General features: G+C 41.2%; 1 protein-coding gene across 3 annotated transcripts in view; it reads right to left on the bottom strand.

The window, feature by feature from the left end:
* The window catches only part of XPO7 (exportin 7), a 77,458-nt gene that overhangs the window by 38,507 nt on the left and 21,991 nt on the right, over positions 1-16,960 (bottom strand). For all 3 annotated transcript variants that reach the window (XM_084615006.1, XM_084615004.1, XM_084615005.1), the window contains exons 2-4: positions 7,252-7,398; positions 5,049-5,142; positions 1,938-2,104 (exon numbers count right to left, since the gene is read on the bottom strand). In XM_084615006.1, the coding sequence (XP_084471132.1) occupies positions 1,938-2,104; positions 5,049-5,142; positions 7,252-7,398 (408 nt within the window). The remainder of the gene's footprint in view (positions 1-1,937; positions 2,105-5,048; positions 5,143-7,251; positions 7,399-16,960) is intronic.

Below are 16,960 nucleotides of genomic sequence, written 5' to 3'. Positions count from 1 at the left end.
CTAGTTCCTTTCCTCTTCTCCCACTGCAGCCATGGACTCTGGGATTATTTACTACTACTTCCTTGTGGAAGTTGGATTGTTAAAAATGTTAAATTGGAGAAAAAAAGTCAGCATTGAGAGCGTTGTGAGAACAGTGCGATTTTATGCCATGCTAGGCTCGTCTGGAAGAGAGTCCCACAGTTTGGGACTGCTGAAAAAATTCAATCTTCTGCCTGTAAAGCTACGCTCTTGTGGGCAGGGACTGTCTTTTGACCATGTTTATACGATTGGAATAGCACCCTGAGACCCCAGTGTAAATATTTGCTAATAATCATGGGATGGGATGTTTCTACAGATATGTCAAGCCACGATGTTCCACATAATATCTGTGAAGATCTTCTATAACCCACCGCCCCACATCACACATACTTTTAAAACCTTCCTTTGTCACACACCAACTCAGATCTCGCACTCTGCAGCCAATGAGCTGTAGCCAGTCTTTCTCCACTTCTTCACTGAAGCTATGTCGGCCAGCCAGAGCAATGAGAGGTTCCCCTACGCTTAGTCTCTTTTCTTAGCGGTACTACTCTGATGGCTGCCAGGAAATCCCAGGCAGAGCATGAAAAATAACCCCCTCTCCTCCCTGTTGGATTTTAAAGGATCTCAAGGTTGGTACAGCCAAAATTAATGACCTAAAAAAAAAACCCAGATACACCCAAACTGATTAACTGATAGTTTTCCCATACTAAAGGGTCCAAATTCAAAATTAAAGGCCCTGATGGTCCTGGCTTAATATAAAAGATTGGTATTTAAACAAACCAGGCAATTTGTCACACTCGCAGTAACGCAGCTGCAAGTGAGGTGAGGTGCACATATCCCCAGTTTAATGGGTAGTCATCCTGCTTTTCATTTTGGATGAATCATTTGGATTTGGGGCTTTGACAGAGGAATTACATACTTGGAATCCTAAAGTTCTGCCACATTATTTAATACTTACAGTTGTGACAAAGTTCCTCCTCTACCTTTGGTGGGTCTTGCGCTTATTGGTGGATTTGCTCACTTTGGAGCTTCACAACAGCCCTCAGTTTGGTCGTTTTCATGAACCCACAGTCCCGGTCGACCCCTCCTGCGTCTGACCAGGAGTTGGGATGTTTTGGGGGGGTGGGGGGGAACCTGGACCCACCCTCTACTCTGGGTTCCAGCCCAGGGCCCTGTGGAATGCAGCTGTTTAGAGTGCCTCCTGGAACAGCTGTGCGACAGCTGCAACTCCCTGGGCTACTTCCCCATGGCCTCCTCCCAACACCTTCTTTATCCTCACCATAGGACCTTCCTCCTGGTGTCTGAGGATGCTTCTACGCCTCAGTCCTCCAACAGTCCGCATTTCCACTCTCAGCTCCTTACATGCGCACCACAAACTGAAGTGACCTCCTTTTTAAACCCAGGTGCCCTGATTAGCCTGCCTTAATTGATTCTACCAGCTTTTTGATTGGCTGCAGGTGTTCTAATCAGCCTTAATTGTCTCCAGAAGGTTGCTGATTGTTCTGGAACCTTCCCTGTTACCTTACCCAGGGAAAAGGGACCTACTTAACCTGTGGCTAATATATCGGCCTTCTCTTACTCTCCTGTAGCCATCTGGCCCGACCCTGTCACATAGCACACCATGAGTGCCAGGCACTTTACAGAAATCAAAATGACAGTCCCTATCCTGAAGGGTTTACAATCTCATATGGGACAGTTATCAAGACAGGTTGATTTTTAGATTTATCAACTTTGACAGGCCATACATACTAGAGCTCTTGAGTAGCAACAGCTAATGCAGTGGAAGTGGAAAAATAGCTACACACTTGCCCTGGTTCTCAGAGCATTATATGGCAACTCATGCACAACAAGAACACTCCGATCACACCAGGTTTTTGGTTCTCCCCCCGCCCCACTTTATTTTTAAAGGTGTCCCTGACCTGTAAAAACCTTGTGACATCTGTGATCACATTTCTGAAGACATATTCATCCTTCTGACAGTCAAACCAGCCCAACTTTGTGATCCTGGCATATAACTGAATTAGTGCTTGCGTTACAAAAGTTGCCAACTTTGGCCTGGTGGCAAGGTAGTTGAGCACATAGTTCCCTGCAAGACAAAAAAAGAAGAATAAAAATAAGGAAATTCCTAGACAAAGAGACTGTTAAGCTGAACATAAGGTTGTGAATCTGCATTAGGAAAAATATCTTTATACAGCTTACATCGAAACACAGGAAACAAATCACCATGTTGAAAGCATGTAAATGCAGTTATGGTATCCAGACAACCATAACTGACCTTTTATTCAGGTCTTTTTTGACAGACTAGTCACAATACAATACACCAAGGGTCTGGAGGTTCTAGAGATATGAAATTGTGGGTGGGTATTCATGTAAAACAGACTCTTCCCACCCAAAAGTGTGTTATTTTGTATTAGAAGAGGAATTCAGTCCTTTGTAAGAACATGTCTGGCAAGAACTGCTGAAAGGTTGAAGGACCTTTCCCTCAGGACAGGCTCCCCCAACATCAGGGCATTCCGTTGTCCAGGGAGAAAGGAGAAGCTGACTAACTCTGGCTTGGTAAAGCACAGATGACACGCTTTCTTAGGGACCCCAGATGGCAAGTCACCTTGCTATCCCACTCCTGCATCCAGCGTGACAGAGTCTTGTGCGTGGTAGCTGGGTGTCAGTCCTTCAGCCATTCTCACACACTTCTCAGGGCTCTGCAAGCCCTTACTCAGCCTTGCAGGTTAACAATAGGTGCACCCCAGGCCACGAACCACCCTGAAAAGATCCCTCTCACCGGACACTCACAGTAATTAAAAGGTTCGCTACTCCCAGGTGAGCAGTACATACACACTAGCTTGTTTGATTCAGCTGAGTATCAGCTCTAACATAACACAGCACTGTAATCTATGTATAGTAAAAACAAATGTAAGTTTATTAACAAAGGGAAAGATTTAAGGCACAGTTTGCACAGACAAGAAAAACAACGGGTTACAAGTAAAAGAAAAGTATGAAATGCTTGCACTAGGCTAAGACTAAACTTTAACAGGCTGAACTTGTCTAGAGCAATTTCTCACCTATGGTCTTTCTTGCAGCATTTCAACCAAGGTTGGTTGAGATCCTGTTTTCTTTGATACAACTGCACTGCAGCGTCACTCGCTCAAGTGCAAGATAAAAGAGGGATTCTTGTGCCTCTCTCTCTTATACCTCAGAGTCAGAAAGACTGCATGTGGTTTACTTCCTTGTGTGCTGGCGCCAAAGTGCCCCCCCCAAGTTTATTTTGCATCCCCCCCCTTGATCTATTTTTCCTGTTGATTCTCATGTGTAAATGGGGCATCTTTTGTGCTGGACTTTACAACGTTTGAATTACATATAAACAAACGAGGTAGGTGATTCCACTTCCCTTGTCTGGCAAAACCCGCTTGCCAACCGTGGCTGGGAGACAGATTCTAAAACATTTTCAGTATGTATATACAAACAACTTTTTAAATATCACCCGGGCATACATCACATAACTATTATGAGGATCCATATGACATAAGCTTCCATTTTACACCTCACACATACTATGAAAGCAGTGCGTTAGGAGTAGAAAGTTTGTGAGGCCTGATAAGAGATGTTGTTACAGAACAGTAAACCTTTTGCCAGTTGGGCAAAGAAGATCCCTACGGTCACTACCACACAAAGAAAAGGAGATACCATAGTTACTCTCCCAACAAGACACTAGTCAGAGATAGGCTTCTACCCTATCCCATCAGAATGACTCTCTCACAGGAACTACTGCAAGTGACAAGCGGAGTCCCACAAAGCATTCTCAATTCTGAAACTATATCTGCCATTCTCTGTCCGATGGGGCTTGCACACATGTTCAGGGTCTGATTGCTATATTTGGCATTGGGAGGGAATTTTCCCCCTAAACAGATTGGCAGACACCCTTTGTTTTTTGCCTTCCTCTCCTGCATGGGGCATGCATCACTTGCAGGTTTAAACTAGCGTAAATGGTGAATTCTCTCCAATTGGAAGTCTTTAAATCATGATCTGAGGACTTCGGTAACTCAGCCAGAGGTTATGGTCTATTACAGGAGTAGGTGGGTGATGTTCTGTGGCCTGCAATATGCAAGAGGTCAGACTACATGATCACGATAGTCCCTTCTGACGTTAATGTTTATGAGTCTATATCCTTGGAAGAGACTGCCCAAGTGTCCTATTCATTCTCCCTTCCTTCCCTAAAAGGAGTGCATCAGTGCAATCAGACCTGCTCTTAGCACAGATCACTGTCTGGAAAGACAGAACATACAGTAATCTGTGGTCACAATCAGGGTTTACTTTCAGCCTTGGATTACTAGAATTCTAGGTTTTCCAAGTTGCTTTCCACCTTGGCCCACTCTTTAGCACTGACTAGGATCAGAGCTGTGGCTGAGCTCCTTTGATAGCAGCAGAGCTGCGAAGTTCACCAGTCTCAGTTCAATGCAATTTCGTACAGACAAGAGAACAGGAAAGTTATCCCTGTACTGGGTCACAGGCAAAAAGCAGACTTTAGCCAGTATCTGTCTCCAATGTCTTGGGAGACAATGAACAGAAAGAAATCCCTCCCTTCTTCTCCCCCGCCCCGGGCGAAGCAGAAGAACAAAAAAGGGCAAATACAAAATAATCACCTTTCCTAATAACTGGATTCATTAAGATACCCCTTGCTATAAGGAACAAGTAGGGAAGAGAAGGAATTAGGAGATGAATAGCCTAATTTATAGAGAATTGAGTTACTATCTTAAAATTTGTTCAATTGTAAGACCACACATTTGTGATTACTTTGAACCTGGATAACTCCTATCTATCTGGCATTCAAACCCAGTAGTCTCTGGGATAGGAAAAGATTATCTGACAGCAAAGGTGCCTTTTCACTATACGTTTGAGGCTACCAATGTCCATAAATCTTAGTAGCTCGCAGAAAGACTTCCTGTCACAATGTGGTACTGTTAATTAGTCATTATCCATAGTATTTGCTTGCTATGCCAATGGCTTGGCTAGAGAAAAGAAAGACTTCTACTTACGAATGTCTATTCGCTGTTCCAATGGCAGAGGATTGTTTGTTCGTGACACAAGTTTTGTAAGGCATGTAGCTGCCAATAATTGGGAGTAGGAGGACTGTAAAGAAACGACACAACAAGCAGCAGTTTAATGTAAGTTTCAGTACAAAAAGAGGCCACAGCAGAAGACAAGGTAGTTGTGCACTACGTTAACCCAATAACTTTCAGGTCTCTGAAAACTTGGGCTTCAATGTTAGCTCAGTTCACAAGTCTAAATGCTCTTGACTGTCTTAGTTCCTTGTTTCTGTATACACCAAGTTTATCCAAAATATTTTAAAAAGAACATCTAGAAGGCAAAAGATAACCAGGTGACAGCAGCAGCAGCATGACATACCCCACCCCACCTGTGTGCCCCCACATAAGGGTAGAGAGAATTATGGCAAGCAGGAAGGAACAAGTGCCAATAGCAATATGCTGCAGGCGAGTGCTACTGCACACTCAGTCCTAGATTTTACACAAACACTTCAAACTCTTCCACTTGACTACAAAACAGGTTAGTTTTCCCTCCCCCTTCATATTTTATTTATATATCATAAAGAATAGCACTCGGACCAATGGACATTACTAATTTAATCTAGGGAATAGGATACAGATAATGTGAGTGAACCATCAGAAATCCTAGGCTGTATGAGATTCTATGAATTGCGGGCAGTATAATTGAAAGTGTTGTGTTAAATAATACCCAGTACTACAAAAAGGATTTGCCTCTATAACCTATTCCAAGAATCCAAGAGACCAGAAACCCATTTATAATAATATGCCCAAAGAGAGTTTAATGTAAGTGAGTCAGATCATCCAATTTGTGCATCAGCTTTACAAAATGGCAATCTGACACAGACTACAGATACAAAACGGGTTACATTCAAAGTAATATAGAGACTTCCCATAAAAATTGACCCCTCCTTTTTTCCTCTGTGCTAGTTGCTGGTTCCTCCATGGTCAACACAAATGCAATTTGAAACCCAGAGGTTAATTTATTTTTTATTCCAAAGAAATTAAGAAGTCCACACACAAAAAACTTACAATACAAAGAGATAAATAATTCAGCTCTTGTGTTCAGCTGGGACTACACTGCACAGTGCCCCATCTCATTCTGGTTCCTTGATCCTTTGAGACAGGGTGGCTAATGTTTCCTGATTTTTTGTGAGTAAGGCACTGATCTAATAGACTCAAAGGGCTGAATGCACATTGGGCCATAAATCAAGCCTCAAAAGGTCCTGTGACCAAGCAATTTTAAGCATAATTTATCCTGCCACAAAGTGAATCAAGTGACCACTTAGAAGGGGAAAAAAAGTACTGTAAAGATAAAAATGGTTATTTCCTGTGGTTGAAATTGTTGCTAGATTGCTTTGAGGACATTATTGGAGAGGCTAACCTTTGCTTTAAGAGATTCTTAGTAGTAAGATAAAATGGCCCAAAGCAAACGGCTGTTTTAATCCCATCTGAGTCTCAGATCTCATGCTGGGATTTTAATCTTTGATCACATCTTCCAAGCTATTTTAGAACTCCTAAAGCAGTGGAAATAAGAAAATTTGCCTTTCAGAGTTAACGTTGTATTCTTAGATCAGGCTGCATAATGGGTTGGCCCATAAGATTAATCAAGAACCCATCTATCAAAAGACAGGTTCTTTTCATGTGATTCACACTATAAACAGACGCACGGACAAAACTGGAATGATCGTGCAACAGTAGCTCTCCTGCTAGAAGTGTTAGTGACACTTTAGCCCAAATTCACACACTGTTTCCTAGCATGGTTATAGAGTCCTACTTTGTGTTCCCACTCACAATAACCCTTTCCACACTTCATCTCCCCACAACCCACCCAACAACTAACAACTACGCTATATCAAGTCTGGACCACATTTCATAACTCTGTTTAAGCATACTTATCTTTGTGGATTAGATGTGCTTTAGGATCTAAGCAGGATTCCTCAAAAGGGAAACCTCTTAGTGGGTACACTCCAATTTTTTCTAAACCAATAGAAAATGCAGGACCAACGGAAGGTTTAAGTCTGGTATGCAGAAGACGTTCGTGAATATTACACGTTCCAGCTTACTGGGTATGCAGAAACTAATGTGCTCCCTGTTTCATTCAGAGCATTCACCCAAAATGCCAAAATTTGAATGCCAGTTCGTTTGAATCTGATTATTATTATTTTCTACGTACACTTCCTCTTTCAAGGAGGAGCTGGCACTTGCTCAGACAGTCCGGGCTGTTGGTGAACTCGACCAAGGCTTTTTCTGCCTGGAGCCGCGTTGCAGTATCTGTAGTTTCGTACAGCTGCTTGCACAGGTTCTCGAGCTGGGCTAGGCTCTGTAATGGAATGACCACAGGGGGGGAGAAGAAAAAAAAAATCAGTTAAAACAATAATGTTTCTTTTTACAGGTTTGTTAGGGAGCGACTCGGCTGTGCAATCTCTCTCATCCGTTTTAAGGAATGAGTATGTTGAAATCATACCTGGCTTTTCAGCGTATGCTACTTTTTTAGACGTTTCATGGCCATCTTCACCTGAATTAGGCACAAAACAATTGCTGCTTGATGGGCACATGAGAAATCCCCCCCGCAAGAGTCACAGATATCCTGCTAGACACCCTGCCTAAGAACATGTCTTGCACCATCTCCCTACCCTTCCCTAGCATTTTGCAAGAGAGCGAATTCCAATGCTCTGCCACTCACTCCCATGAGTTCAACTTTTATCCAGAGCATGGCCTTTTTCTTCATGTACTGAGGATGGTCAGGAGCCTGGGTTCTATTCCCAACTCTACCACATGCCTCTTGAGTGAGCTTTAATAAGTCACATCTTTGTATCTCTGGTCCCAATCCCACAGTAAGCTCCGTGCATATGGAGTCATATGCCTGCATGGAACCCCACTGACTTCAACGGGGGCTGCCCACCAAGCAAGGACAGGATCAGAGTCCTAGTTTCCTCACTTGTAAAATGGGGCTATAACACTTACCTACGATGCAGGGTTACCAAGAGGCTAAAGCCATTAGCTTGTAAGTCAGATCTTTTTATAGAGGGAGTTATGCAATAACCATGCACATCTATGTTTCTCTATTATAATAATAAAAGTAGGATACAGATTTTTTGAGGGGCGGAGAAAGAGGGGCAATCTGAACCAATTCTGCAATATTCCTTGAAAAGTAAAGAAGCCTGTACCACCATGGGACACCATAAAAGACTCGTTCACCTGCACATCTACCAAAGTGATATATGCCATCATGTGCCAGCAATGCCCCTCTGTCATGTACATTGGCCAAACCGGACAATCTCTATGCAAAAGAATAAATGGACACAAATCAGACATCAAGAATTATAACATTCAAAAACCAGTCTGAGAACACTTCAACCTCCCTGGTTACTGAATTTCAGACCTAAAAGTCGCAATTCTCTAACAAAAAAAACCTGCAAAAACAGACTCCAACGAGAAACTGCAGAATTGGAACTAATTTGCAAACTGGACACCAGTTATTAGGCTTGAATAAAGACTGAGAATGGACAGGTCATTACACAAAGTAAAAACTACTTCTCCATGCTAATTTTTCCCCTATTATTACTCACACCTTCTTGTCAACTGTTTGAAATGGGCCATCCAGATTATCACTAAAAAAGTTATTTTTCCTCCTGCAGATAATAGCCCACCTTAATTGATTAGTCTCATTACAGTTGGTATGGCAACACCCATTTTTTTATGTTCTCTGTGTTATACATCTTCCCACTGTATTTTCCACTGCATGCATCTGATGAAGTGGGTTTTAGCCCACAAAAGCTTTATAGCCAAATAAATGTGTTAGTCTCTAATGTGCCACAAGTACTCCTCGTGGTTTTTTGGGTTTTTTTGGTGGACACAGACTAACATGGTTACCACTCTGAAACCTGTCACCAATTCCTTCAGTTACCAATGCTCCCATCACATCAGCCTTTCAAGATATAACAAGTTACAGAGCTTCCTCCAGGAGAATCACTAACGTAGTTCCAAATAATAGCTATACCAGGAGCACATTCATAATCATTTTTGCTGCTTCTTCTGCTTTCAGACTACACACAAGCAGCTTTCCATTATACCCAATTCACTACTGGCCAGGGAGCAGGAGTAATTAGGTGTCTTGTTGAACAGGTGGCTACCGTATAATAGCATCATGTATTGCTGCCACGACAGCCTGCCAGACTGAACATACTCCTGAAGGTACCCTCCTATCCCCCTAATCTTTACTGTCATTCTTGCCTCTAAGCTTTGGTCTTTGCTCTCAGAATAAACTACTCCCTGCACACACTAAAACCTCTCTACTAAGAAGGTCCTTAGAATTACGCTGAAGTTATTTAAAAGGACAGATTATTAGCACAGCTTCCCCTCTACCATACATGTCCTCCTCCTCCAGAATAAGACTGGAAGCATTCTGTGCTTCATAAACGTTAATTTATTTGCTACCAAAGAATTTCTAATATTAAATTTTCAACTTGTTTTCCTCCCTTAAGTTCAAGCATTTGTGCCTGGGACTGAAAGATCAGGAACACAGAACACTGCATTACAGAGATGTTTTATCAGGGGAGGAACTGAATAGGCTAGGGGAAGAGAGAAAGAACTTCTTGAGGGGTAGGAGATGAGATGGGATCAGTAAAAAAGGCTGAATACTTGAGAAGGAAAACCTAGTGTGTTATTCCAAGTATATTTATATAGCCTTTGGCAGCGTAACTCCTAACTCCTCCCCCTCCCAACCCAGATGGCTACTGGTAAGCAATGAATCTCTCAGCTGCATGGTTCGTTTAAGATCTTGGTTTTGACCTATGACAGCCCTATGTGGCTTGAGACCTGCTTGCTGGAGAGACCCTCCCTTCCCATTCAATACTGACACAGACTGAGGTCAGCAGAAAGAAAAGGAGTACTTGTGGCACCTTAGAGACTAACAAATTTATTTGAGCATAAGCTTTTGTGAGCTACAGCTCACTTCAACTGGACTACCCCCTCCTCTATTTAAGAAACAGTTGCCAGTAAGATAGTCTCTATGAAAGGCCATCAATTACTCAAATTTCAGAATTTATTCCTCCTCCCTCCATCCCATAATCCAAAATGGATTACATCTGTGCAAGTCCCATCCATTTACTCAGGTTTCTGTGGAACGAAAGACATGACAACAGCTGACATTTGTGGGTGAAATGGGGTGTTATGAGTTTGATTTTATCTCTGGTTCCAGAGGAGATTATTTTGATCAATTCTTAGACTATTTTAATTGAAGTAAAAGCTATCTAGAGCTCATATGGGATGTATATTTCAAGACAGTTTCCCTGTGAAGGTGGTCACTGACTATTTATATTATTATTTCAAATTTCTGGAGAATCTAATTTCTCTTCCACCCCTACGTTTATTGCGGTTACCCTGCAATGTAATGCAAAGGTGGGGACAAACTTGTTTGTTGGAGGATTTTGTCTCAGATCAGCTTCTTTCTTGAGAATTTAAGTCTATGAGCTGGTCTACTTTAGAAAAGTTGCACTGGTGTGACTAAATGAATTAAAAAAAAAAAAATCAATGCATACCCCTAACATTCAAGTACTTAAACTGGTTTAAGCCTCACTTAAATTGATTTAGCTTAATTCACTACATTTACCAATTTATAATGATTTACCTTAAGGAAGGTTTAAACTGATTTAAGTGCATCTATAGAGGTTTGCATTGGTGGAGTTAAAATTAATTTTAAATCCATTTAATTCTATTGGTGTAACTTGTCTAATATACATTAGCCCTATCTACACTGATTTCAGTTTGTATTTGTAAGTGATGACCTTTTGTTTAAAAAACAAAAACACAAAACAAGAACACTGTTCATTACCTGTTGAGCAAAAGGTTGTAGTTTCATTTAACGGTCTAAGTTTAGTTTCCTTGAAACAAAAGCTGCCACTGTGCTCTCAAACACACGGGCATGTGCAATGCTATGTCTGCTGTAAAAATTGCTTACCTCACTCCCATGTCTCAGATCAAGATTAAGATTTGAGGCTGCTCTGATCTGGTAGGAGAACGCTGGCTCCCTTCACAGGCACACTCTCATGGGGCCTCAGAGATCAGTTTCACATTGTCTCAAATAATCAAGAGGAAAATTTCCACTAATCAAATCCCAGAAAGTATTTTGAAATCTACTTGGTTTTCAAGTTTTAAGTAGCTCTTTTTAACCTCATACCCAAACCTATCAATTCAAGAGGTTTAACTCCAGACACAGTTCTTTCTGCCCAAGGGTCTACTGAACAAGAGAATCACAAATCCTAGCATCTCACCAAATGAGAAGCCAAGGATATATTGGCACAGAGTTTAAAATGAGGACTGCTGAGCTAAGTGAGAACACATTGCAATAAAAGATAAGGTAAGTGGCAATGAAGTCAGCTTTATTACAGTACAATCCAACTGGTATATCCCAATGGAAAAAATAATGTACCAATTAAGCAATCGAAGGCTCATTGGGAATGTGTCATTCTGGAAGATGTTCACTTATTTCCAAGAATTGCTTTATAAATAATGTCCACAGCACTGAAGTATAATAGCTAAACTAGCTTACTGCGGTGCAGGACTTTAGGCAGGACACTCATACCACTGATGTTCAAACCAAAGTAGGCCAGTAATAACCTCTCCTTTCTGGGGGCAAACATTAAAGGATATTACACTGGGGATTAACACACACGTCCTCCTTCCCACTTTGGAAGCCTGGGTTCAGGTAGTGGTGAAAGTTACAAGTGTAATGAGTTAGATCATTTTAGTCTCATATCACTAAATCCACAGCGCACTTTGGAACAATGCAGAAGAATCAGAAATCTTGGCTCACGAGAAATCTAGCAATGAAGTAGCCGCAGGTGCTGCAGGGTAACATTACAGTGCCTCACTAGAGCTGTATGGGGAGAGCTTGAAAAGCTCCTGTTCATACTGTGCCTTGCCTTTGAGAGCACTCTCAATAGGCCTCTTTCACAAGCACCAAGTTAGTCAGGGTTCATGTACACTATACCTAGTCTGACCTCCTTTAGAGGACAGGCCACCCTCACCTCCCCATCCCACGAAACCCAACCACTGCAATTAGACCAAAGTATTGCAGCCCTTAGAAGACTAAACTATCATGTGCCATAGGCAGAGAACAGAAGAGATGGAGCTGCACCAATTCTTTAGGTCCCTGCAACGGCAAATTCCAAATGTGGTTTTATTTATTTCTAAGTCATGGTAACGTTGTTTAGGGGTCCATCACCACAGAAAGCATACATTAGAAAACATTACTGTTAAGTGAAAGGTCTCATTTAAATGGAATGAAAGTCATTAGGCAGCCACTTATCCTTAAATGGGACTCTTGCCAAGGATGTAAAAATCTGGGGTGAAATTCTAGCCCCATTAAAATCAGTAAGAGTTTTGCCAGCGACTTCCATGGAGACAGAATTACACTCTTGGTGAGTGCTTTTGTGTTTGTTTTTTTTATGATGAATGAGGCAGATCTGAAAGTTACATGTTCTTTCAAATTTAGAAGCATCAGGAATAGAGAGTCTGGTCTTCCCTAGTTTTGTTGGAGGCCCAGTGGGAGTAAGAAAAGAGGTTTATTTTTTGAATTAATATCTTAATTTTAGGGGAACAGATGTTCAGTCTTTAAACACAGGCTTCCTTTATTCAGTGTGTTACTAAGTCAATGAAGTTAAAATAGGTGTTACCATATACAATCCACCAAAGAGTTTTAACCTCATTAAAAATCATTTCCCTCAACAGTTCAATTTTCAGTCTTGCCTTTTGTGCCATCATTTGCATCAGCTCTGCAAACATCATAGTCTTCCAGCCAAGACAGGATAAGAGTTTCTAAAACACTAAACAAAAACACCCTGTGGAGAATGAGGGAGATGGCTCAGTAATTTATTAAGAATCCCCTACGTACCTCAGTTTACTGCTGATTTTTGCCTGTCTCTCTACACTCATCTAAGTCAAAGGAGGCAGTTAGGCAGAACAAAGCAGGAACCTAAATAATGAAATAAGACACCAATGGTAAACAACTACAAGGGAGTTAAGACAACAATGGCTGGGCCAGTAAGTGGGAAGATGCTATTTTCCAGACGACAGGCAGAGTTACCGGTTACCAATGCTGAAAGTGTAAGATGGAAAAAGAGACTACAGTTAAAAAGACAACCTGAAAAAAGGATGCAGATACTGATTGTCAGTAGCTGCCTGGGGGTGGGGTGCTGACAGAGAAACTGCAGCAAGCAAACTGACTATCCTCAGCTAGAGATGGAAGTAACGGGTGAATAGAGCTTACCAAAGCTTGGAAGGAAAGATTAAGGTTTAGGTAAGAGGAAATACATGCATAAGTCTTTGCTTTAACCCATCTCTCTGCTGTGTATCCTTGGGTAAATACATACTTGTCTTTGAAGAAGCCGTGAGAGTCACTTTAATCGGTTGCTAGTCCCAGGCTCCCAGAGGGAAAGGGCTTACAAGTGCCAAACAGGTGCTGGATGGACCTGATGTAAAGTTGGTAAACACGGGACTGCAGCTCAGAGACCCAGTCTAGGAATGGGAGGACTTCAGGGTTCCACCCAGAGAGAGAGGTGAAGATAGTGAAATCTGTCAAAGGGGTGCACTGGAGAGGATCTAAAAGGGATCTAAAGCGCAGCTTGCCTCGTGTCTAGGCAGCCCCAAAACCTTGCTTCCCCCCAGATTTTGAAGAGATAGCCTATTGTATATACACATCATAAAGCAACCAATTTTTTTCTGCTTCGTAGATCACCTGTAACTTACTTCAACATATCCAGGTATTGGATTAGATATTATACATTAATGTGCACCAAAATAACCACTGCAGAATAGGGAAAGTGAAGGATGAAGGGGATGCTTTTATTTGGCATTTCCTTGCATTTGTCAGTTAGAAGCAATGCCTGAATAGTAGTTTTATTGTTAATCCGCTTAAACACCAAGAAAACATCCACAGAAGGCAGTACGCCAATGAGATCATTCTCTTCGATGAAAATCTTATTGACTAATTTAAGACGAGTTTCACGGATGGATATTTATGCCCTCACACTGGTAAAGTAATTACATGAATAAATGGACTCTCTCAACAGCCCTTGTGCTGCATTCTATGTTTTCAGTGGTGAATCGTAAGTGAACCTCAATCTTCGTGCCTTAGTTTACTCATTTGGAAAATGAGCACTCACCTCACATGTTTTGGAGAGAATAGATTGCAATGCAAAATTAAATGTTAGCCAAATGATTGCTGAGACACCATTAGCTATCACAGTATAGCCATCACAACAGGGTACAGGTAGACATGTTCTCTTGCACAAATAGAGCACTGCCATACAACTGTCATAAGAGAAATTTTTGATGTTCTTTTGTTGAAATGGTCGACTAATAAGCCATTAGGAAATCACTACCAGTAACAACCCTCTATAATTCAGGCAAACTGCCCGGAGAGCAGGAAAAGCAGCACACAATGTTGGGGTTGGTTGTGAAGTTCTGGCCAGAGACCTCTTACACTAGAGCCTGTAGCATATTAGCCACTAGTGAGTTTTAGACAGACAACTATCTGTAAACTTTTTACCAACTAATAGTTTATACAGAAAACTGCTTTATCAGTCTGGGATACATTCATAAAAATAAAACAAAATCTGAAAACCCCAAGGCTTGAGCTCCTCAAACAAGGCTCAAGTTAGAATTTAAAGTTAGTATTTACTCTTCAGCTCCATAAACAATTTTAATCCCTCAGATTTGAGACATTTCTGTGCTGATATCACATTTTCCTCCCTTATTTACGAAGTCTGAAAGCAGAACAGATTAAAGATGTAACTAAATTAAAAATAAGGAAGTCAGAGGACATTTAACCATGGATTCCTCTTTGGCCTAAAATGCAAGGCATCCTTCTCTGAATCCACAGTGTTAGAAAGTGGCATCAACAAGACATTCTAAAGGGACTATCCCTGACAGGTGTTTGTCCAACCTGTGTTCGAAAAACCTCAACTGATGGGGATTCTACAACCTCCCTTGAAAGCCTATTCCAGAGCTTAAGCTATCCTTATAGTTAAGGAAGTTTTTCCTAATATCTAACCTCAAATCTCCCCCTTGCTGCAGATTAAGCCCATTACTTCTTGTCCTACCTTTAGAAGACAGAGAACAATTGATCTCAGTCCTCTTTATAACAGTCCTTAACATATTTGAAGACTGCTACTTGGTCCCTTGTCAGTCTTAGTTTCTCAAGATTAAACATGCCCCCTCCTTCCCCTAAATCTTTCCTCCTAGGTCAGGTTTTCTAAACCTTCTATCATTTTTCTTATTCTCCTCTAGACTCTCCAATTTGTCCACATCTTTCCTGAAATGCAGTGCCCAGAATTAGATACATTAGTCCAGCTGAGGCCTCTCCAGTGCCAAGTAGAGAGGGACAATTGCTGTGTCTTACATACAACTCTCCTGTTAATACATCCCAGAATGATGATATTTGCTTTTTTCGCAGCTGCATCATATTGCCTACTCATTCAATTTGTGATCCACTATAAACCTTAGATCTTATTCAGCAGTACTACCACGTAAGCCAATTATTCCCCATTCTGTAGTTGTGCATTTGATTTTTCCTTCCTAAATGAAGTACTTTGCACTTGTCTATTGAATTTCATCTTTGTGATTTCAGACCAATTCTCCAGTTTCTCAAGGTTGTTTTGAATTTGAATCCTGTCCTCCAAAGTGCTTGCAACGCCACCCATCTTGGCATCATCTGCAAATTTTATAAGCTCTATAAACTTTATATGCTCTACTCCATGACCCAAGTCATTAATGAAAATATCAACTAGTGCTGGATCCAGGATTGACCCCTGCAGGTCCCTCTAGATACATCCTCCCTGTTTGACAGCGAGCCATTGATAACTACTCTGAGTAGGGTCTTTCAACCAGTTCTGAACCCATCTTATAATAATTTCATCTAGACTACATTTCCCTACTTTGCTTATATCATCATCATGTGGGACTATGCCAAAAGCCTTACTAAAAATCAAGATGTGATAGATCTACTACTTCCCTGTCAAAGAAGAAAATTAGGTTGGTTTGGCATGATTTGTTCTTGACAAAGCCATGCTAACTATTCCTTTTAACCCTAGTATCCGCCAGGTGCTTACAAATCGATTGTTTAATAAATTTGTTCCAGTATTTTTCCAGGTATCCAAGTTAGGCTGACTGGTCTATAATTCCCAGGTCCTCTTTGTTCCCCTTTTTAAAGTTAGGTAGTATGTTTGCCCTTCTTCAGTCTCTGGGACCTCAACCGACCTCCAAGAGTTCTCAATGATAATTGCTAACGGTTCTGAATTAGATTTAGCCTGCTCTCAAATACCTGAGGATGAATTTCATCAGGCCCTGCTGATTTGAATACATCTAACTTATGTAAGTATTCTTTAAGTGGTTCTTTCCCTATTTTGGCTTGCGTTCCTTCCCGAGTTGTTAATATTAACTGTGTTGAGCATCTAATCACCATTAACCTTTTTAGCAAAGGCTGAAGCAAAATAGGCATTAAACACCTCAACGTTCTTGATGTCACCAGTTATTAGCTCTCCTTTGCCGCTAAGTAGAGGACCTACACTTTACTTCATCTTTCTCTGGCTCCTAATGTATTTAAAGAACATCTTCTTATTGCCTTTTATGTCCCTAGTGAGGTTTAACTCATTTTCGTGTCTTAGGTTTTCTGCAAGATCTTAATACACAACGACATTGAACCCAATTCCCAGCGCCTGAAGTCAGCATAGCTCCATTGGCTTCAATAGAGCTATGACAATGTACACAATCTGAATATGATCCTGTATATGAACTATTAAACATTGACCTAACATTCTATTTCCAAAATTAAAAACAAAAGGATACACTTAAAAAAAAAAAGGATTGACAACCAACTGTAT

This window comes from Lepidochelys olivacea (assembly GCF_965140295.1).
Source record: "Lepidochelys olivacea isolate rLepOli2 genome assembly, chromosome: 26".
NCBI classification, from domain to species: domain Eukaryota; kingdom Metazoa; phylum Chordata; order Testudines; family Cheloniidae; genus Lepidochelys; species Lepidochelys olivacea.
This window is presented reverse-complemented; position numbering and strand designations above follow the sequence as displayed.